The following is a 21,013-nucleotide window of genomic DNA, read 5'->3' as shown; positions in this document are numbered from 1 at the left end:
GGCGTGTCCCCCTCCCCGTGGGCGTGTCCCATTCATTGTGGGCGTGTCCCCCTCCCCGTGGGCGTGTCCCCCTCACTGTGGGCGTGTCCCCCTCCCCGTGGGCGTGTCCCATTCATTGTGGTCGTGTTCTTTCCTCTCCGTGGGCGTGTCCCATTCACTGTAGGCGTTTCCCTCACTCACTGTTGGCGTGTCCCCCTCTCCGTGGGCGTGTCCCCCTCCCCGTGGGCGTGTCCCATTCATTGTGGGCGTGTCCCTCTCTCCGTGGGCGTGTCCCCCTCTCACTGTGGGCGTGTCCCCCTCCCCGTGGGCGTGTCCCATTCATTGTGGGCGTGTCCCTCTCTCCGTGGGCGTGTCCCCCTCTCACTGTGGGCGTGTCCCCCTCCCCGTGGGCGTGTCCCATTCATTGTGGGCGTGTCCCCCTCTCCGTGGGCGTGTCCCCCTCCCCGTGAGCGTGTCCCCCTCCCCGTGGGCGTGTCCCCCTCCCCGTGGGCGTGTCCCCCTCCCCGTGGGCGTGTCCCCCTCTCCGTGGGCGTGTCCCCCTCCCCGTGGGCGTGTCCCCCTCACTGTGGGCGTGTCCCCCTCCCCGTGGGCGTGTCCCCCTCCCCGTGGGCGTGTCCCATTCATTGTGGGCGTGTCCCTCTCTCCGTGGGCGTGTCCCCCTCCCCGTGGGCGTGTCCCCCTCTCCGTGGGCGTGTCCCCCTCCCCGTGGGCGTGTCCCCCTCCCCGTGGGCGTGTCCCCCTCCCCGTGGGCGTGTCCCCGTCCCCGTGGGCGTGTCCCCCGCCGCGCCTGCGCCCTCCGCTCCCTCCCCGCCGCGCCGGGATGCGGCACCCGCCGTCCCCTCTCCCTCCCCTCGCCCCCTCCTCCTCCTCCTCCTCCTCCTCCCATCGCGACTCTCGCCCCCTCCTCCTCCTCCTGTCGCGACCCTCACCATGGGCTGGCAAGCCGAGCGCGACAAGGTGGTGATCAACGTCGGCGGCGTCCGCCATGAGACCTACCGCAGCACCCTGCAGACGCTGCCCGGCACCCGCCTGGCCGGGCTGGCCGAGCCGGGCGCCGCCGCCCGCTTCGACTACGACGCCGGCGCGGGCGAGTTCTTCTTCGACCGGCACCCCGCCGTCTTCGCCTACGTGCTCAACTACTACCGCACCGGCAAGCTGCACTGCCCGGCCGACGTGTGCGGGCCGCTCTTCGAGGAGGAGCTCGCCTTCTGGGGCATCGACGAGACGGACGTGGAGGCTTGCTGCTGGATGAACTACCGGCAGCACCGCGACGCCGAGGAGGCCCTGGACAGCTTCGAGAGCCCCGAGGGGCCCGGCCCGCCCGAGCCCGCCGAGCCCAAGCGGCTGTGCCTGGAGGAGGGCCGGCCGGCCGGCTGGTGGCGGCGCTGGCGGCCGCGGCTCTGGGCGCTCTTCGAGGATCCCTACTCCTCGCGGATGGCCAGGGTGAGGGGAAGGGGGGGATAAAAGGGTCTGCGGCGGGGTTTTGCAGAGGTTGTGGGGGGGGGTTAGGGCGATTCTGAGGGGGTTTGGGGCGTTTAAAGGGGTTTAGGGCAGCTCTGAATGGGGTCCCGGGGGATTTGGAGGGGTTTAGGGCAGCCCTGAAGGGGTTTAGGGCGATTCTGAGGGGGTTTGGGGGGTTCCAGAGGGGTTTAGGGCAGCTCTGAATGGGGTCTCGGGGGATTTGGAGGGGTTTAGGGCAGCCCTGAAGGGGTTTAGGGCGATTCTGAGGGGGTTTGGGGGGTTTAAGGGGGTTCCAGAGGGGTTTAGAGCAGCCCTGAAGGGGCTCTTCGGGGATTTAGAGGGGTTTAGGGCAGCCCTGAAGGGGTTTAGGGCGATTCTGAGGGGGTTTGGGAGGTTTAAGGGGGTTCCAGAGGGGTTTAGGGCAGCTCTGAATGGGGTCTCGGGGGATTTAGAGGGGTTTAGGGCAGCCCTGAAGGGGTCTTGGGGGATTTAAAGGGGTTTAGGGCAGATGTGAAGGGTTTAGGGCATTTCTGAGGGGGTCTTCGGGGATTTAGAGGGGTTTAGGGCAGCCCTGAAGGGGTTTAGGGCGATTCTGAGGGGGTTTGGGGTAGATCTGGAGGGGGCTTGGGGGGTTTAAAGGGGTTTAGGGCAGCCCTGAAGGGGTTTAGGGCATTTCTGAGGGGGTTTGGGGTAGATCTGGAGAGGGCTTGGGGGGTTTAAAGGGGTTTAGGGCAGCCCTGAAGGGGTTTAGGGCATTTCTGAGGGGGTTTGGGGTAGATCTGGAGAGGGCTTGGGGGGTTTAAAGGGGTTTAGGGCAGTCCTGAAGGGGTTTAGGGCATTTCTGAGGGGGTTTGGGGTAGATCTGGAGAGGGCTTGGGGGGTTTAAAGGGGTTTAGGGCAGTCCTGAAGGGGTTTAGGGCATTTCTGAGGGGGTTTGGGGTAGACCTGGAGGGGGCTTGGGGGGTTTAAAGGGGTTTAGGGCAGATCTGAAGAGGTCTTGGGGGATTTAAAGTGGTTTAGGGCAGCCTTGAAGGAGTTTAGGGCATTTCTGAGGGGGTTTGGGGTAGATCTGAGGGGGTCTCGGGGGATGTAAGGGGACTCTAGAGAGTTTTAGGGCAGCCCTGAAGGGGTCTCGGGGGATTTAAAGGTGTTTAGGGCAGATGTGAAGGGGTTTAGGGCATTTCTGAGGGGGTTTAGAGCGGCTCTAGAGGGGTTTAGGGCAATCCTGAAGGGGTTTAGGGCATTTCTGAGGGGGTTTAAGACAGATATGAAAGGGTCTCGGGGGATTTAGAGGGGTGTAGGGCAGTCCTGAAGGGGTTTACGGCATTTCTGAGAGGGTTTAGAGGGGCTCTAGAGGGGTTTAGAGCAACCCTGAAGGGGTTTAAGGTGTTTCTGAGGGGGTTTAGGGCAGATCTGAGGGGGTCTTGGGGGCTCTAGAGGGGTTTAGGGCAGCCCTGAAGGAGTTTAGGGCATTTCTGAGGGGGTTTAGGGTAGATCTGGAGTGGGCTTGGGGGATTTAAGGGGGTTCTAGAGGGGTTTAGGACAGCCCAGAAAGGGTTTAGGGCATTTCTGAGGGGGTTTAGGGCAGATACGAAGAGGTCTCGGGGGATTTAGAGGGGTTTAGGGCAGCCCTGAAGGGGCTTAAGATGTTTCTGAGGGGGTTTAGAGAGGCTCTAGACAGGTTGAGGACAGCCCTGAAGGGGTCTTGGGGGATTTAAGGGGTTTAGGGCAGCCCTGAAGGGGTTTAGGGCATTTCTGAGGGGGTTTAGGGTAGATCTGAAGGGGTCTCGGGGGATGTAAGGGGATTCTAGAGGGGTTTAGGGCAGTCCTGACAGGGTTTAGGGCAGCTCTGATGGGGTCTTGGGGGATTTAGAGGGGTTTAAGGCAGCCCTGAAGGGGCTTAAGGCGTTTCTGAGGGGATTTAGAGGGGCTCTAGAGGGGTTTAGGGTAGATCTGAAGGGGTCTTGGGAGATTTAAAGGGGTTTAGGGCAGCTCTGAATGGGTCTTGGGGGTTTAGAGGGGTTTAGAGCAGCCCTGAAGGGGTTTAGGGCGTTTCTGAGGGGGTTTACAGGTGTTTAGAGAAGTCCTGTAGGGGTCTCGGGGGCTCTAGAGGGGTTTAGGGCAGCTCTGAAGGGGTTTTGGGGGTTTAAAGGGTTCTAGAGGGGTTTAGAGCAGCCCTGAAGGGATTTAAGGCATTTCTGAGGGGGGTTGTTGGGCTTTAGAGGGGTTTAGGGCATTTTTGAGGGGGTTTGGGGTGATTTAGAGGGGTTTAGAGCATATCTGAGGGGGTTTGTGGGGCTCTAGAGGGGTTTAGAGCAGCCCTGACGGGGTTTAGAACATTTTTGAGGGGGTTTGGGGGCCTGTGAGGGGGTTTTAGAGATTCTAAATGGGTTTAGAGCATCTCTGAAGGGAGTCCTGAGGAGTTTTGAGGGATTTAAGGCGTCTCTGAGGGGGTTTAGGGGGGCTCTGAGGAGGTTTAGGAAGGTTGGGGGAGCTCCAGAGGAGTTCAGGACATCTCTGAGGGGCTGTGAGGGGATTTGGGGGAGCTCTAGGGGGGTTTTAGGGCACCTCTGAGGGGATGTGAGGGGGTTTAAGGGTGGCTGAGGGGGTTTAGGACACCTCGGAGGGGATTTAGGGGGTTTAGTAGCGCGGTGAGAGAGTTTGGGGGGCTCTGAGGGGAGATGTGAGGGGTCTGAGGGGGAATTATGGCAATTGGAATTTTTTAAGGGAATTAAAGTGAATTCTAGAGGGGTTCAGGGCATCTCTGTGAGGGTTTGGGGGGCTCTGAGGTGGTTTGGGGGGAATGTGAGTTTGATGGGGCTCTGAAGGGGTTTAGAGGGGCTCTGAGGGGGTTTAGAGGGCTCTGAGGGGGTTCTGGGGGGTCCTGAGAAGGTTTAGGACGTTCTAGAGGGGATTTAAGGATGTCTGAGGGAGTTAAGGACATCCCTGAGGGAGTTTTAGGAGGATTTTAAAGTGATTTTTGGGGGTGCAGACAGGGCTGGGGGGGATGTGAGAGGATTTAGGGCATCTCTGAGGTGGTCTCGGGGGGTCTCTGAGGGGGTTTAGGGCATTTCTGAGGGGGTTAAATGGATTTTGTGGGAATCTCTCAGGTTTAAGAAGGCTCTGAGAGGGTCTTGGCGTGTTCCGAGGGGGTTTAGGGCATTTTTGGAGGAAGTTTAGGGGGTCTGTGAGGGGATTGAGGCACTTCCCAAGACTTTTAGGGGTCTTTGAGGAGGTCTTGGGGGGCTTTGAGGGGGTCTTGGGCAGCTGGGGGGGTTTTAGGGCAGCTCTGAAGGGATTTGGGGGTCTGTGAGGGTTTTAAGGGATCTCTGAGGGGATTTTGGGGGTCTCTGAGGGGGATTTAGGGGGTCTCTGAGGGAGTTGAAGGGTCTGAGGGGGTTTAGGGACACTGTGAGGGGTTTAGAGGAGCTCTGGCCGGGTTTTGGGGGTCTCTGGGGTGTTTTAGAGAATTTTTGAGGGGGTTCGGGGGGTTTCAGGGAGGGGGTCTTGAGGGGCTCCGAGGGGGTTTAGTGGGTCTCTGAGTGGGTTTTGGGGGTTCTGTGAGGAGATTTGGGGGTCTTTGAGGGGTTTTGGGGGTTCTGTGAAGAGGTTTGGGGGTCTCTGAGTCGGTTTGGGGGGGGTCTGTGAGGAGATTTGGGGGTCTCCGAGTGCATTTTGAGGGTTCTACGAGGAGGTTTGGGGGTCTCTGAGTGACTTTTAGGGTCTGTGAGGAGATTGGGGGGGGGGGTCTGCCAGGAGGTTTGGGGGTCTCCGAGTGGTTTTGGGGAGTTCTGTGAGGAGATTTGGGGGTCTCCGAGTGAGTTTTGGGGTCTGCCAGGAGGTTTGGGGGACTATGAGTGAGTTTTGGGGGGTCTGTGAGGAAATTTGGGGGTCTCCGAGTGGGTTTTGAGGGCTCTATGAGGAGGTTTGGGGGTCTTGAGTGGGTTTGGGGTCAGTGAGGAACTTTGGGGGTCTCTGAGTGAGTTTGGGGGGTCTGTGAGGAGGTTTGGGGGTCTCCGAGTGGGATTTGGGGTCAGTGAAGAACTTTGGGGGGTCTCTGAGGAGGTTTAGGTGGGCTCAGGGGGGCTTTGGGGGTCTTTGAGGAGGTTTAGGGGGGCTTTGGGGGTCTCTGAGGAGGTTTAGGGGGCTCAGGGAGATTTGGGGGTCTCGGAGCTGATTTGGGGGGGCTTTGATGCCACTCCTGGGGGGTCTCTGAGGTGCTGGGGGTGGGGGGGGTCAGATTTATTTTGGGGGGGGGACACCGGGGACCCTGAGGGGACCCTGAGGGGACATCGGGGGTGGCTTTGAGGGGACAGCGCTGGGTGGGGGGGGGGGGATGGGGACACGGGAGGGGGGGATGGGAGGACGCGGTGGGGGTGGGGAGGGGTCCGATCCTCTCTGTGTCCCCCCCCCGGTGTCCCCTCGGTGTCCCCCCGCAGCCGCTGGCCCCGATCCTGCCGCAGCGGGGCCGGGGGGGGGGAGGACCGCACTGCGGTGCCCCCTCCCCCCCCAGGCCTGGCCTACATCCCCTCCCCCCCCCGGGCCCCCTCCCCCTCCGTGTCACCCTCCCCTCCCCCACCTGGCCTAAATCGCCCCCCCCCGCCTGGCCTAGATCCCCCCCCGTGTCCCGCGTGTCCCCCAAATCCCCCCCGCGTGTCCCCAAAATCCCCCGCGTGTCCCCAAAATCCCCCCCCCACGGCCTAGATCCCCCGTGTGTCCCTCGTGTCCCCCAAACCCCCCCCCCGTGTCCCCAAAATCCCCCGCGTGTCCCCAAAACCCTCCCCTGCGTGTCCCCAAAATCCCCTGCGTGTCCCTCGTGTCCCCCAAATCCCCCCCGCGTGTGCCCAAAATCCCCCGCGTGTCCCCAAAACCCCCCCGCGTGTCCCCAAAATCCCCCGCGTGTCCCTCGTGTCCCCAAACCCCCCCCGCGTGTCCCCAAAATCCCCCCCCACGGCCTAGATCCCCCCCGTGTCCCTCGTGTCCCCAAAATCCCCCCCCGCGTGTCCTTTGTGTCCCCCAAACCCCCCCCGCGTGTCCACAAAATCCCTCCCCGTGTCCCCAAAATCCCCCCCCGTGTCCCCGAAATCCCCCCCTGTGTCCCCAAAATCCCCCCCTGTGTCCCCCAAACCCCCACCCGTGTCCCCAAAATCCCCCCGTGTGTCCCTCGTGTCCCCCAAAATCCCCCCCCGTGTCCCCAAAATCGCCCCCCGTGTCCCCAAAATCCCCCCGTGTGTCCCTTGTGTCCCCAAAATCACCTCACCCGTGTCCCCAAAATCTCCCTGTGTCCCTCGTGTCCCCCAAACCCCCCCCCGTGTCCCTAAAATCCCCCGTGTGTCCCTCGTGTCCCCAAAATCCACACCCGTGTCCCCAAAATCCCCCCCCGTGTCCCTCGTGTCCCCAAAACCCCCCCCGTGTCCCCAAAATCCCCCCCGCGTCTCTCGTGTCCCCCAAAATCACCTCACCCGTGTCCCCAAAATCTCCCTGTGTCCCTCGTGTCCCCCAAACCCCCCCCCCGTGTCCCTAAAATCTCCCCGTGTGTCCCTCGTGTCCCCAAAATCCACACCCGTGTCCCTAAAATCCCCCCCCGTGTCCCTCGTGTCCCCAAAATCCCCCCCCGCGTGTCCCTTGTGTCCCCCAAAACCCCACCCCCGCGTCCCCAAAATCCCCCCCCGTGTCCCCAAACCCCCCCCGCGTGTCCCCAAAATCCCCCCCTGTGTCCCCAAAATCCCCCCATGTGTCCCCCAAACCCCCACCCATGTCCCCAAAATCCCCCCAGCCTGGCCTCCCCCCTGTGTCCCTCGTGTCCCCCAAACCCCCCACCTCATGTCCCTCGAGTCCCCAAAATCCCCCTGTGTCTCTTGTGTCCCCCAAAATCACCTCACCCGTGTCCCCAACCCCCCGCGCGTCCCCTGTGTCCCCCAAAATCCCACCCGTGTCCCCAAAATCCCCACGCGTGTCCGTCGTGTCCCCCAAACCCCACCCGTGTCCCCAAAATCCCCCCCCGCCTGGCCTAGATCCCCCCGTGTGTCCCTTGTGTCCCCAAAATCACCTCACCCATGTCCCCCAAAATCCCCCCGGCGTGTCCCTTGTGTCCCCCAAAATCCCACCCGTGTCCCCCAAACCCCCACCCGTGTCCCCAAAATCCCCCCCCATGGCCTAGATCCCCCTCTGTGTCCCTCGTGTCCCCCCAAACCCCCCCCGCGTGTCCCCAAAATCCCCCCGTGTGTCCCTCGTGTCCCCAAACCCCCCCCATGTCCCCAAACTCCCCCGCGTGTCCCTCGTGTCCCCCAAATCCCACCTGTGTGTCCCAAACTCCCCATGTGTGTCCCCAAAATCCCCCCCGTGTCCCCAAACTCCCCCGCGTGTCCCCCAAAATCCCACCCGTGTCCCCAAAATCCCCCCAGCCCTGGCCTAGATCCCCCCGTGTCCCTCATGTCCCCCCAAACCCCCCACCCGTGTCCCCAAAATCCCCCCCCGTGTCCCCAAACTCCCCGCGTGTCCCCAAATCCCACCCGTGTCCCCAAATCCCCCAGCCTGGCCTAGACCCCCCCCCGTGTCCCTCGTGTCCCCCAACCCCCCCCATGTCCCCCAAAATTACCCCCGTGTCCCTCGTGTCCCCCAAACCCCCTGTGTGTCCCCAAAATCCCCCCGTCCCTCATGTCCCCCAAAATCCCCCCTGGCCTAGACCCCCCCCCACTCGTGTCCCCCAAAATGTCCCCAAATATCTCCCCCCCCCGCCGTGCCCTAAATATTGTCCTGCCCCCCCCCCCGTGTCCCAAACCCCCCCCGTGTCCCCATGGGGACATTTTGGGGGGCTCACGGATTTGGGGGGTCAGTGTGGATAATTTTGGGGGGTCAGTGATTTTGGGGGGTCAGTGTGGGGAATTTTGGGGGGGTCAGTGATTTGGGGGGGGTCAATCTTGGGAATTTTGGGGGGGTCAGTGATTTTGGGGGTCAGACTGGAACATTTGGGGGGGGTCATGGATTTGGGGGGTCAGTGTGGGAATTTTGGGGAGTGTCAGGGATTTTGGGGGGTCAGTGTGGGGAATTTTGGGGGGGTCAGTGATTTGGGGGGGTCAGTCTTGGGAATTTTGGGGGTGTCAAAGATTTGGGGGATGCTCAGAACTCAAACCAATGAGCCCCCCCATGAATATTTGGGGTGTCAGGATTTGGGGGGTCAGTGTGGGGCATTTTTGGGGGGTCAATCTGGGGATTTTTGGGGTGGTCAGTGTTTTGGGGGGTCAATCTGGGGGTTTGGGACATTTTGGGGGTGCCAATGATTTGGGGGGGGGGTCAGAACTCAACTGAGCCACTACTCACGAATATTTGGGGGGGTCAGTCTTGGTAATTTTGGGGGGGTCAGTGATTTTGGGGGGTCAGTGTGGGGCATTTGGGGGGGCAGTAATTTTGGGGGGGTCAGTGTGGGGCATTTTGGGGGGTCGGTGATTGGGGGGGGTCAGTCTGGGGAATTTTTGGGGACAGGGATTTTGGGGGGGTCAGTGTGGATCATTTGGGGGGTCAGTGATTTTGGAGGGTCAGACTGGGGAATTTTGGGGGGTCAGGGATTTTTGGGGGGGTCAGTGTGGGGGTTCAGGGCATTTTGGGGGTGTCAGTGATTTGGGGAGGTCAGAACTCAACTGAGCCCCCCCATGAATATTTGGGGGTGTCACTGATTTGGGGGGGTCAGAACTCAAACCAACAATCCCCTAATTAATATTTGGGGGTGTCACTGATTTGGGGGTGCTCAGAACTCAAACCAACAATCCCCCCATGAATATTTGGGGGTGTCAATGTTTTTGGGGGTGCTCAGAACTCAAACCAACAATCCCCTAATTAATATTTGGGGGTGTCAATGTTTTTGGGGGTGCTCAGAACTCAAATCAACGAGCCCCCCATGAATATTTGGGGGTGTCACTGATTTGGGGGTGCTCAGAACTCAAACCAACAATCCCCCCATGAATATTTGGGGGTGTCAATGATCTGGGGGGGGTCAGAACTCAAACCAACAACCCCCCATGAATATTTGGGGGTGTCAATGTTTTTGGGGTGCTCAGAACTCAAACCAACGAGCCCCCCATGAATATTCGGGGGTGTCACCGGTTCGGTGGGGGGGTCCAGAACCCCAAATTCCCGTTCCTCCCCTTCCGTGCCTTTTGGGGGGTCTCAGCCCCCTCCACCCTGACCTCTCCCCTCTCCCCCTCCCCAGTACGTGGCCTTCGCCTCGCTCTTCTTCATCCTCATCTCCATCACCACCTTCTGCCTGGAGACGCACGGGCCTTCAACCGCGTCATCAACAAGACGGAGACGGTGACCACGGGCAACGAGACGGGCACGCAGGTGGCCGTGGAGGTGGAGACCGAGCCCTTCCTCACCTACGTGGAGGGGCTGTGCGTGGTGTGGTTCACCTTCGAGTTCCTCATGCGCGTCAGCTTCTGCCCGAGTTCCTCATGCGCGTCAGCTTCTGCCCGGACAAGCGCGACTTCATCAAGAGCAGCCTCAACATCATCGACTTCGTGGCCATCTTGCCCTTCTACCTGGAGGTGGGCCTGCGGGGCTTGTCCTCCAAGGCGGCCAAGGACGTGCTGGGCTTCCTGCGCGTGGTGCGCTTCGTGCGCATCCTGCGCATCTTCAAGCTGACGCGGCACTTCGTGGGGCTGCGCGTGCTGGGCCACACGCTGCGCGCCAGCACCAACGAGTTCCTGCTGCTCGTCATCTTCCTCGCCCTGGGCGTGCTCATCTTCGCCACCATGATCTACTACGCCGAGCGCATCGGCGCCGACCCCGACGACGTCACCGGCTCGCGGCACACCTACTTCAAGAACATCCCCATCGGCTTCTGGTGGGCCGTGGTCACCATGACCACGCTGGGCTACGGCGACATGTACCCCATGACGTGGTCGGGCATGCTGGTGGGCGCCCTGTGCGCGCTGGCCGGCGTGCTCACCATCGCCATGCCCGTGCCCGTCATCGTCAACAACTTCGGCATGTACTACTCGCTGGCCATGGCCAAGCAGAAGCTGCCCAAGAAGAAGAACAAACACATCCCCAGGCCGCCCCAGCCCGGCTCGCCCGGCTACGGCTCGCCGGGCGCGGGCCCCAACGCCCCCGGCAGCCCCCGCGCCGCGCGCCGCCCGCCCGCCTGCCCGCTGGCCCAGGAGGAGGTGGTGGAGATCAACCGGGCCGGTGAGCGGCCAGGCCGGCACCCTGGGGCGGGGGGTGGGCGTGGAGGGGGTTTGGGTGGGTTTGGGGGTGGGTTGGTGGGGTTTGGGGTGGGGTTTGGGGGAGTTGGAAGGGTTTGGGGTGGGTTTGGGGAGGTTTGGGGTGGGTTTTGGGTGGGTTTTGGGGTGGGTTTGGAGGGGGTTTGGGTGGGTTTGGGGGTGGGTTTGGGGGGGGTTTGGGGTGGGGTTTGGGGGAGTTGGAAGGGTTTGGAGGGGCTTTGGGGTGGGTTTGGGGGGGTTGGTGGGGTTTGGGGTGGGGTTTGGGGGAGTTGGAAGGGTTTGGGGGGGGTTTGGGGAGGTTTGGGGTGGTTGGTGGAGTTTGGGGTGGGGTTTGGGGGAGTTGGTAGGGTTTGGGGTGGGTTTTGGGGTGGGTTTGGGGGTGGGTTGGTGGGGTTTGGGGTGGGGGTTTGGGGAGTTGGTAGGGTTTGGGGTGGGTTTGGAGGGGTTTGGGGGGGTTTGGGGGGGTTTGGGGTGTGATTTGGGGGAATTGGAAGGGATTGGGGTGGGTTTGGGTGGGGTTTGGGGGGGTTGGTGGGGTTTGGGGTGGGATTTGGGGAGTTGGAAGGGTTTGGGGTGGGTTTGGGGTGGGTTTGGGTGGGTTTTGGGGTGGGTTTTGGGGAGTTTGGGGTGGGTTGGAAGGGTTTGGAGGGGTTTTGGGGTGGGTTTGGAGGGGTTGGTAGGGTTTGGAGGGGGTTTGGGGTGGGATTTGGGGGGTTTTGGGGTGGGTTTAGTGGGGTTTGGGGTGGGATTTGGGGGTTTTGGGTGGGTTTGGAGGGGGTTTGGGGGGTTTGGGGTGGGATTTGGGGGTTTGGGGTGGGTTTGGAGGGGGTTTGGGGGTTTGGGGTGGGATGAGTGGAGTTGGTAGGGTTTGGAGGGGGTTTGGAGGGGGTTTGGGGGGTTTGGGGTGGGTTTGGGGTGGGTTTGGGGTGGGTTTGGGGTGGGTTTGGGGTGGGTTTTGGGGGGTTTGGGGTGGGTTGGAAGAGTTTGGAGGGGGTTTGGGGTGGGATGAGTGGGGTTTTGGGGTGGGTTTTGAGGGTTTTGAGGTGGGTTTGGGGGGGTTTGGGGTGGGTTTGGAAGGGGTTTGGGGTGGGTTTTGGGGGCGCTTGATGGGGTTTGGGGTGGGATTTGGGGGTTTTGGGGTGGGATTGGGGGGTTTAACCGGGTTTAGTTGAGTTTAGGGTGGGATTAGTGGGGTTTAACCAGGGTTAGTTGAGTTTAGGGTGGGATTAGTGGGGTTTAACCGGGGTTAGTTGAGTTAGGGTGGGATTAGTGGGGTTTAACCGGGTTAGTTGAGTTTAGGGTGGGATTAGTGGGGTTTAACCAGGGTTAGTTGAGTTTGGGGTGGATTAGTGGGGTTTAACCGGGTTTAGTTGAGTTTAGGGTGGGATTAGTGGGGTTTAGTGGGGTTTAGTGGGATTTTTTAGGGTTTGGGGGAATTTTGGGGGAATTTCGTGGGTTTTAGGGATTTTAGTGGGATTTCAGTGGGATTTGGGGAATTTTGGGGGCGTTTGGTGGATTTCAATGGATTTTGGAGGGATTTTTGGGGATTTTAGTGGCGCAGCCTGAGGTGGTTTGGGGAAATTCAGTGAATTTTGGGGGGATTTTGCTGGATTTTGGGTAATCGGTGGAGTTTGGTGGATTCGGGGCGAATTTGGGCGAGTTTCGGGGTGTTTGGTGGATTTTGGGTGAGTTCTGCCGATTTTGGGGGAATTTTGGAAAGATTTGGCGCAGGGCTGGGGGAATAATGTGAGGGGAACGTGGTTTGGGGGAGTTTTGTGGGATTTGGGGAGTTTTGGGCGGATTATGTGGGAAAACTTTTTTTTGGGGATTTTTTTGAGGTATTTTGTGTGAGCCTGCTACATTTTGGAGGATATTTTGGGATATTCGGGGAGAATTTGTAATATTTTAGGGGAAATTTGGGGAAAATTGGGAGGAGTTTGGAGTATTTTGGGGGGAGTCTGGTGCATTTTCGGGGGAAATTTTTTGTATTTTGGGGAGAATTTAGCGCATTTTGTGGCGATATTTTGATATAACTTTGGGGTATTTTGGGAGGGAATTTTTGCATTTTGGGGGGATATTTTGGGGTAAGTTTGGTGCATTTTGGAAGATATTTGGTGCATTTTGTGGGGATATTTTGGGGAGAATTTGGTGAATTTTGTGGGGATTTTTGGGAAGTATTTGGGATATTTTGGGGGAACTTTTTGTATTTTGGGGGAATATTTTGGGGGAAATTTTTCCATTTTGGGGGGATATTTTTGGGAGGATTTTTTGTATTTTGGGGGGATATTTTGGGGAAATTTTTTCCATTTTGGGGGGATATTTTGGGGAGGATTTTTTGTGTTTTGGGGGAAATTTTGGGGCAAAATTGGCACATTTTGTGGGGATATTTTGATATATCTTTGGGGTGTTTTGGGGAGGATTTTTTGTATTTTTGGGGGATATTTAGGAGGGAATTTTTTCCATTTTGGGGTGATATTTAGGAGGGAAATGTTTCCATTTTGGGGGGATATTTTGGGGAGGATTTTTTGTATTTTGGGGGGATATTTTGGGGGATTTTTTTCCATTTTGGGGGATATTTAGGAGGGAAATTTTTCCATTTTGGGGGGATATTTAGGAGGGAAATTTTTCCATTTTGGGGGGATATTTTGGGGAGGATTTTTTGTATTTTTGGGGGATATTTTTCCATTTTGGGGCGATATTTAGGAGGGAATTTTTTCCATTTTGGGGTGATATTTAGGAGGGAAATTTTTCCATTTTGTGGCGATATTTAGGAGGGAATTTTATCCATTTTGGGGGGATATTTTGGGGGTGATTTTTGCATTTTGGGGGGAAATTTTTCCATTTTGGGGGGATATTTTGGAGGGAAATTTTCCATTTTTAGGGATATTTTGGGGAGGATTTTTTGTATTTTGGGGGGATATTTTGGGGCGAGTTCTGCTCATTTTGGGGCGAATTTCCCCCTTTCCCTGCGCTCCCACCAGCCAGGACTATCATCCCCCACCCTGGCCGGGTTTAACCCCCCGGGGGTGCTCGGGGGGGGGTTCCCAGCCCAATTTCGGGGGATATTTTGGGGGAATTTTTTCCATTTTGGGGGATATTTAGGAGGGAATTTTTTCCATTTTGGGGGTGCTCGGGGGGGGTTCCCAGCCCAATTTCGGGGGGATATTTTGGGGGAATTTTTTCCATTTTGGGGCGATATTTAGGAGGGAATTTTTTCCATTTTGGGGGTGCTCGGGGGGGTTCCCAGCCCAATTTCGGGGTCCCCAAACCTGCAGAGTCGCGGCCCAACGGCGAGGCGGGGCGGGCGGCGCTGGCGCAGGAGGACTGTCCCCCCATCGAGCAGGCGCTGAGCCCCGAGGAGCGCGGGGGGGGACCCCAAAACGCCCCCGCCGGGCCCGGGGGGGGCCGCGAGCGCTGCGGCCGCGACCGCGCCTGCTTCCTGCTGGGGCCCGACTACGCGCCCCCCCCCGAGGGAGCCCTGCGCAAAGGTGGGTGCTGGGGGCACCCCGGGGTGCCCCGAGACTGGGTGGGGGGGTTACAGAGCCCCCCGTATGCTGGGGGTGCTGATATCCCATCCTGGGGACCCCAAAAATGGGTGGGGGGGGTTACAGAGCCCCCCGTATGCTGGGGGTGCTGATATCCCATCCTGGGGACCCCAAAAATGGGTGGGAGGGGTTACAGAGCCCCCCGTATGCTGGGGGTGCTGATATCCCCCCACCAAGGGAGCCCTGCGCAAAGGTGGGTGCTGGGGGGACCCTCAAAATGGGGGGGGGGGGGGGGGGGGGTTACTGATACCCCAGGGTGCCGTGAAAATGGGTGGGGGGGTTACAGAGCCCCCCAAAACTTTCCGAGGTACCTACAGACCCCCCCCCCCCCCCCCGATATCCTGGGGGTGCTGATATCACCCCCCCGGGGCACCCCAATACTGCGTGGGGGGTTACTGACACCCCGGGTACCCCAAAACTGGCTGGGGTGTTTACAGCCCCCCCCCATTTTCTGGGGGTCCCCAAATCCCCCTCCATGTCCCGATCTCCCCCCCCAATGTCACCCCAAATCCTGGGGGTCCCCAAATCCCCCCCCACCCCCCCCAGGGTACCCCAAAACCCCTTTGGGGGGGTCCCCAAATTCCTCCCTCCCGCTTCCCGCGTGTCCCTCCCAGTTCCGCCCCTCCCCCAAACTGGGAGAACTGGGAGAACTGGGAGGGGGCGGGGCTTGCACAGCCCCCCCAAACTGGGGGAACTGGGAGAACTGGGAGGGGGCGGGGCTTGCACAGCCCCCCCAAACTGGGAGAACTGGGAGAACTGGGAGGGGGCGGGGCTTGCACAGACCCCCCGGCGCTGGGGGGCTCTGGGTGCCCCTTGCACACGCGCGTGCAAGGGGCGGGGCTGGCTGGGGGCTCCGCCCATTTGGGGGTCCCTCTCCCCATTTTGGGGTCCGTGTCCCCATTTAGGGGGTCCCTGTCCCCATTTAGGGGTCTCTGTCTCCATTAAGGGGTCCCTGTCCCCATTATGGGTCCCTGTCCCCATCAGGGGGTCCCCGGGGTGACCCCTCCCCTCTCCCTTCTGTCCCCATCAGGGGGTCCCTGTCCCTAGGGGGTCTCTGTCCCCATTTAGGGGGTCCCTGTCCCTAGGGGGTCCCTGTCCCCATTTAGGGGGTCCCTGTCCCCATTTAGGGGGTCCCGTTTGGGGGTCCCTGTCCCCATCAGGGGGTCCCCGGGGTGACCCCTCCCCTCTCCCTTCTGTCCCCGTTTGGGGGTCCCTGTCCCCATCAGGGGGTCCTTGTCCCTAGGGGGTCCCTGTCCCCATTTAGGGGGTCTCTGTCCCCATTTAGGGGGTCCCTGTCCCCATCAGGGGGTCCCCGGGGTGACCCCTCCCCTCTCCCTTCTGTCCCCGTTTGGGGGTCCCTGTCCCCATCAGGGGGTCCCTGTCCCTAGGGGGTCCTGTCCCCATTTAGGGGGTCCCTGTCCCCATTTAGGGGGTCCCGTTTGGGGGTCCCTGTCCCCATCAGGGGGTCCCGTTTGGGGTCCCTGCCCCACCAGGGGGTCCCCGGGGTGACCCCTCCCCTCTCCCTTCTGTCCCCATTTGGGGGTCTCTGTCCCCATTTAGGGGGTCCCTGTCCCCATCAGGGGGTCCCGTTTGGGGGTCCCTGTCCCCATCAGGGGGTCCCTGTCCCTAGGGGGTCTCTGTCCCCATTTAGGGGTCCCTGTCCCCATCAGGGGGTCCCGTTTGGGGGTCCCTGCCCCACCAGGGGGTCCCCGGGGTGACCCCTCCCCTCTCCCTTCTGTCCCCAGCGCTCGTCACCGCCTGAGACCCCCGACGGCGCCGCAGGTCAGCCGCCAGGGGGCGCCCTCACCCTGGCCCCGCCCTCCGCGCTTGGCCCCGCCCCCTCCCGGGGCTGGCCACGCCCCCTCGCACCGCTGCGCATGCGCAATTCCCGCTCCCCCCCCCCCCCCCGCACCGCGGCGCTGCTTGACCGGGGAATGGGGAGGGAGGGGCGGCAGAGGGGACCCCCCCCAAAATATCCGGGAACCCCCCCGAAAATACCTGGGAACCCCAAAAATACCTTGGAACCCCACCAAAAATACCCGGGAACCCTAAAAATATCTGGGAACCCCCCCAAAAATACCCGGGAACCCCAAAAATACATGGGAACCCCAAAATATCTGGGAACCCCCCCCAAAAAATACCTGGGAATTGCCTCAAAAGTACCCGGGAATATCGAAAATAACCGGGAACTCCCAAAACCACATCTAGGAACCCCCAAAAATGCACCTGGGAACCCCCCCAAAAAATTTGGGAACTCCAAAAATATCCGGGAACCCCAAAAACCCACACCTGGGAACCCCCAAAAAGTCACCTGGGAACCCCAAAACCACACCTGGGAACCCCCGAAAAACACATCTGGGAACCTCAAAAAACATCTGGGGACCCTCCCGGCATTTGTGGGGTGCCTGCTCCTCCCCCCCCCTCCTCAATACCCCCCGGGGGGTCCCCAAATTTTGGGGAGGCACCCCCAGCTCCTGGGGGGGGGACCCCACATTTGCAGGGGGGTCCCGAATTGGGGGGTCCCCTCTTCCCCCATAATGGGGTCCCCCAAATTTTGGGGATCCTCAAACTTTTGGGGGTGTCCCAAATCTTTGGGGGGTCCCCATTTCCTGAGGGGGGGTCTCTAAATCCCGGGGGGAATCCTCAACCACTTGGGGGGGCTGGGGGGGTTTTGGGGGGACCCCAAATTTTGTTTTACAGGGAGAGGGAGGGGGAAGGGTGGGATCACATTTTTGGGGGGGGATTTTCCCCATTTTTGGGGGGATGGGATATTTGGGAAATGCAAGGGAGGGGGGGGCTGAGGGGATTTTGGGGGTTCACCGGTGGTTTTTTTTTTTTGGGGTACTGACCCCCCCTCTCCCCCATTTGTGTCTCCCCAAAAAAGGCTACGAGAAGTCGCGGAGCCTCAACAGCATCACGGGGGTGCGGGTGGCCCCCGCCGCGCCCCCCTTCAGCTCCCCCAGCCCCCCCCGGCGCCCCCGCTCCCCCATCCCCTCCATCCTCTGAGGGGGAGGGGGGGCACCCCCTTTTCCTACCCCCCACCCCCCCCCAAATCCCAAAATCCCAGAGTGGGATTTGGGGCAAAAAACTGGGAAAAAAACTCATCAGTGGCAACGGGGGGAGGGGGCACCCCGGCATGGGGGGGGTGATTTTGGGGACACCCCACCCCCCCTTCCCTAAAAGGGATTGGAGCCCCCCTAAAAAGGAGGGGTGCCCCCCTAAGAGACTGTGAAAGGGGGTGACGAGGGGACCCCCCCCCAGCCCCGATGTCACCCCAAAGGCTGCACTGCACTTTCTGGACTGGGTGTCCCCCCCAAAATTTGGGGTCCCTCCAAGCCCACCCCCGTTTCTGGGGGGGCGTTTGGGTGTCGCTGTCGTTCCCCACCCCGTGTGTGTCCCCCCGCCTCCATGATCACTCAGGACTTGGGGAGCCCCCCGCCCCCCCCCCCAAATCGGTGTCACCTCACCTCGTGTGTCCCCTGTGTGTGACCCCCATGTCCCCCCCACCGTGTGTCCCCTCCCCTGGGCTCCCCACACCCCCCCCAAGCAATAACTGGAGCCGCCGGACGCGCCGATGGCGGAGGACGACGGCGGAGGTAGGGAGGGCCCTGCCCGGGTGTCCCCCCGTCCCCTTGTGGTGGCAATGTCACCCCAGAAGTGGGGGGAGAAGGGGGGAAACCGGCCCCACTGCGAGGCCAGGCTGCGTTTCCATGGTAACAGGACCAGGCCTGAGCCCTCACTGCGAGGCCAGGCTGCGTTTCCATGGTAACGAGACCAGGCCTGAGCCCTCACTGCGAGGCCAGGCTGCGTTTCCATGGTAACGAGACCAGGCCTGAGCTCTCACTGAGAGGCCAAGCTGCGTTTCCATGGTAACGGGACCAGGACTTAATCCTCACTGCGAGGCCAGGCTGCGTTTCCATGGTAACAGGACCAGGCCTCAACTCTCACTGCGAGGCCAGGCTGCGTTTCCATGGTAACAGGACCAGGCCTGAGCTCTCACTGCGAGGCCAGGCTGCGTTTCCATGGTAACGGGACCAGGACTTAATCCTCACTGCGAGGCCAGGCTGCGTTTCCATGGTAACAGGACCAGGCCTGAGCCCTCACTGCAAGGTCAGGCTTCGTTTCCATGGTAACGGGAGCAGGCCTGAGCCCTCACTGCGGGGCCAGGCTGCGTTTCCATGGTAACAGGAGCAGGCCTGAGCCCTCACTGCGAGGCCAGGCTGCGTTTCCATGGTAACAGGAGCAGGCCTGAACTCTCACTGCGAGGCCAGGCTGCGTTTCCATGGTAACATGACTAGCCCTGAATCCTCACTGCGAGGCCAGGCTGCGTTTCCATGGTAACGAGACCAGGCCTGAGCACTCACTGTGAGGCCAGGCTGCGTTTCCATGGTAACAGGACTAGGCCTGAACTCTCACAGCGAGGCCAGGCTGCGTTTCCATGGTAACAAGACCAGGCCTGAGCCCCCAGAACAGGCCTTGCCCCCTTTGGGGGGGGCCGGGACCCCCCAAACCTGTTCCCCCCCCCAGGGGGGTTCCTGGGGGCAGCAGTTTGGGGGTGGGGCCCCCCAGGGTGCCCCGCCCCCGACCAGCATGTCTGCATGTCCGACCCGCCGGTATTTATTGTAATATGCAAAAAAACCCCAAAACCCCCTGAATCACCCCAAACCCACCCTCCCCCCCCCTTTTCGGGGGTCCCCATTTATCGGGGTCCCCTCCTTCTCCAGCCCCACCCCCCCTCCCCAGCGCGGCGGGAGCCTTATGCAATGACTCCTATGCAAATGAGATGCTAATGAGGACTAATTGCTCCCTGGCCGCTCCCTTCCTCCCCCCCCCCCCCCAATTCGCTGCATGTTTGGGGGGGCCCCCCGACGCCTCTCGCGCTTTTTGGGGGGAGGGTCTCCAGCCCCTCCCCCCCCGGGCTGCGCTGTAACGAGCTCCCCCTCTTTAATTACTATTTATTAACACCTCATGAATATTCATGACCCCCCTCCCTCCCCTGGGATCGGTGCAATCCCCCCTCCCCCCCTCGTCTCTGGGGTTTTTTTTGGGGGGGGTGCGCCCCCCGTTTTGGGGGGGGTCTCTGACTCAGGAAGGGGGGGAGGGGCTGTGCCAAACGGGGGGGGCCCCCGGGGGGTGGGGGAGGGGCGGGGGCCCCGCTGGGGGGGGGGGGGTGGGGGAGGGGCTCAGAGCTATTTTTTCACGCGGGGAATTGAAACGGCCGCGAAATAAAAGTGACAAAAAAAACCAAAACAAAAACCAGAAAAACAGGTGGAAATGGCCTTAAAATGGGGAGGGGTCTTGGGAAGGGGGGGGGGGGTCCCTGGTGGGTGGCGCCTCAGTGTCCTGTCCCCGGTGTCCCCCAAGTCCCCTCTGTCCCCCATGTCCTCCCTGGTGTCCCCCGTGTCCCCTCTGGTGTCCCCCCTGTCCCCTCTGTCCCTCCCCCATGTCCTCCCTGTCCCCTCCCGTGTCCCCTCTGTCCCCCATGTCCTCCCTGGTGTCCCCCATGTCCCCCCTGTCCCCTCCCGTGTCCCCCCCGGTGTCCCCCACATCTTCTCCCGTGGCTGAGCAGGAATAGAAAAGCTTTATTGGGTGGGTGGGGCTGGGGGACAGGGGGGACACGGGGACATGGGGGGGACAGGGACATTGAGGGGTGGCAGACATGGTGGACACAGGGACATGGGGGACACAGGGACAGGGGGGGGTGACAGGGACATTGAGGGGTGGCAGCGACATGGGTGACAGGGACATGGAGGGGGTGACAGGGACATGGGGACATCGGGGGTGGCAGGGGGGACATGGAGGGTGACAGGGACATTGGGGACATTGAGGGGTGACAGGGACACATGGGGGTGGCAGGAGCGGGGACACGGGGGTGGCAGGGGGGACATGGGGGGTGACAGGGACACGGGGGAGGGGTGCAGGGCCCACGGGTGGCCCTGGGATCACAGTCGCGGTGTGGCGATGTCACGGTGTCACCCGTGTCGTGGTGTCACCGTCACTCACAGTTTCGTCTCCCCCCTCCCCCCCCCCCATTAATTAATTCATTGATTAATTGGTTAATTAAAAACGTCAGCAGCAGCGGGGCGGGGGAGGGGACAGCGGATGGTGCCAGCCCATCCCCCACGGCGCGGGGTGGGGGGGAGGGGACACCGTGGTGTCCTCGAGGGCTCGGGGGGGTCACAGTGTCACCAGTGGGGTCACCGTGTCACCCATGGGGTCACGGTGCCACCTGTGGGGTCACAGTGTCACCAGTGGGGTCACGGTGTCACCCACAGGGTCACGGTGCCACCTGTGGGGTCACAGTGTCACAATGTCACCCACAGGGCTGTGGTGTCACCTGTGTGGTCACAGTGCCACCCACGGGGTCACGGTGTCACCCATGGGGCCACAGTGTCACCCATGGGGGTCAGTGTCACCCACGGAGTCACAGTGTCACCCATGGAGTCACAGTGTCACCCACAGGGTCACGGTGCCAGCCATGGGGATGTGGTGTCACCCACAGGGACGTGGTGTCACCTGTGGGGTCACAGTGCCACCCGCGGGGTCACAGTGCCACCCGCGGGGATATGGTGACACTGATGGGGTCAGTGTCACCCACAGGGATGTGGGGTCACCCATGGGGTCACAGTGTCACCCACGGGGATTTGGTGTCACCCGTGGGGTCACAGTGTCACCCGTGGGGTCACAGTGTCACCCGTGGGGACAGGGCCACCCCGAGCTGTCCCCTGGGGCTCTCTCGGTGGCCGTGGTGTCACCCCTGGGGACGTGGTGATGTGGCTCTTGGTGGTG

General features: G+C 61.0%; 1 protein-coding gene across 1 annotated transcript; it reads left to right on the top strand.

The window, feature by feature from the left end:
- Nucleotides 1–844: 844 nt before the first annotated feature.
- LOC144248143 (voltage-gated potassium channel KCNC1-like) lies at nucleotides 845–17,230 on the top strand. Its single transcript, XM_077789862.1, is given in 6 exon segments — nucleotides 845–1,443; nucleotides 9,668–9,731; nucleotides 9,734–9,897; nucleotides 9,900–10,644; nucleotides 13,955–14,167; nucleotides 17,109–17,230. Coding segments are annotated over 6 exon segments (1,821 nt in total). The 5' UTR covers nucleotides 845–930.
- The last annotated feature ends 3,783 nt before the right edge of the window (nucleotides 17,231–21,013 follow it).

Source organism: Lonchura striata, chromosome 38 (genome assembly GCF_046129695.1).
Source record: "Lonchura striata isolate bLonStr1 chromosome 38, bLonStr1.mat, whole genome shotgun sequence".
Taxonomy (NCBI): Eukaryota; Metazoa; Chordata; class Aves; order Passeriformes; family Estrildidae; genus Lonchura; species Lonchura striata.
The sequence above is the reverse complement of the archived record's forward strand: the minus strand, read 5'-3'. Positions and strand labels throughout refer to the sequence as shown.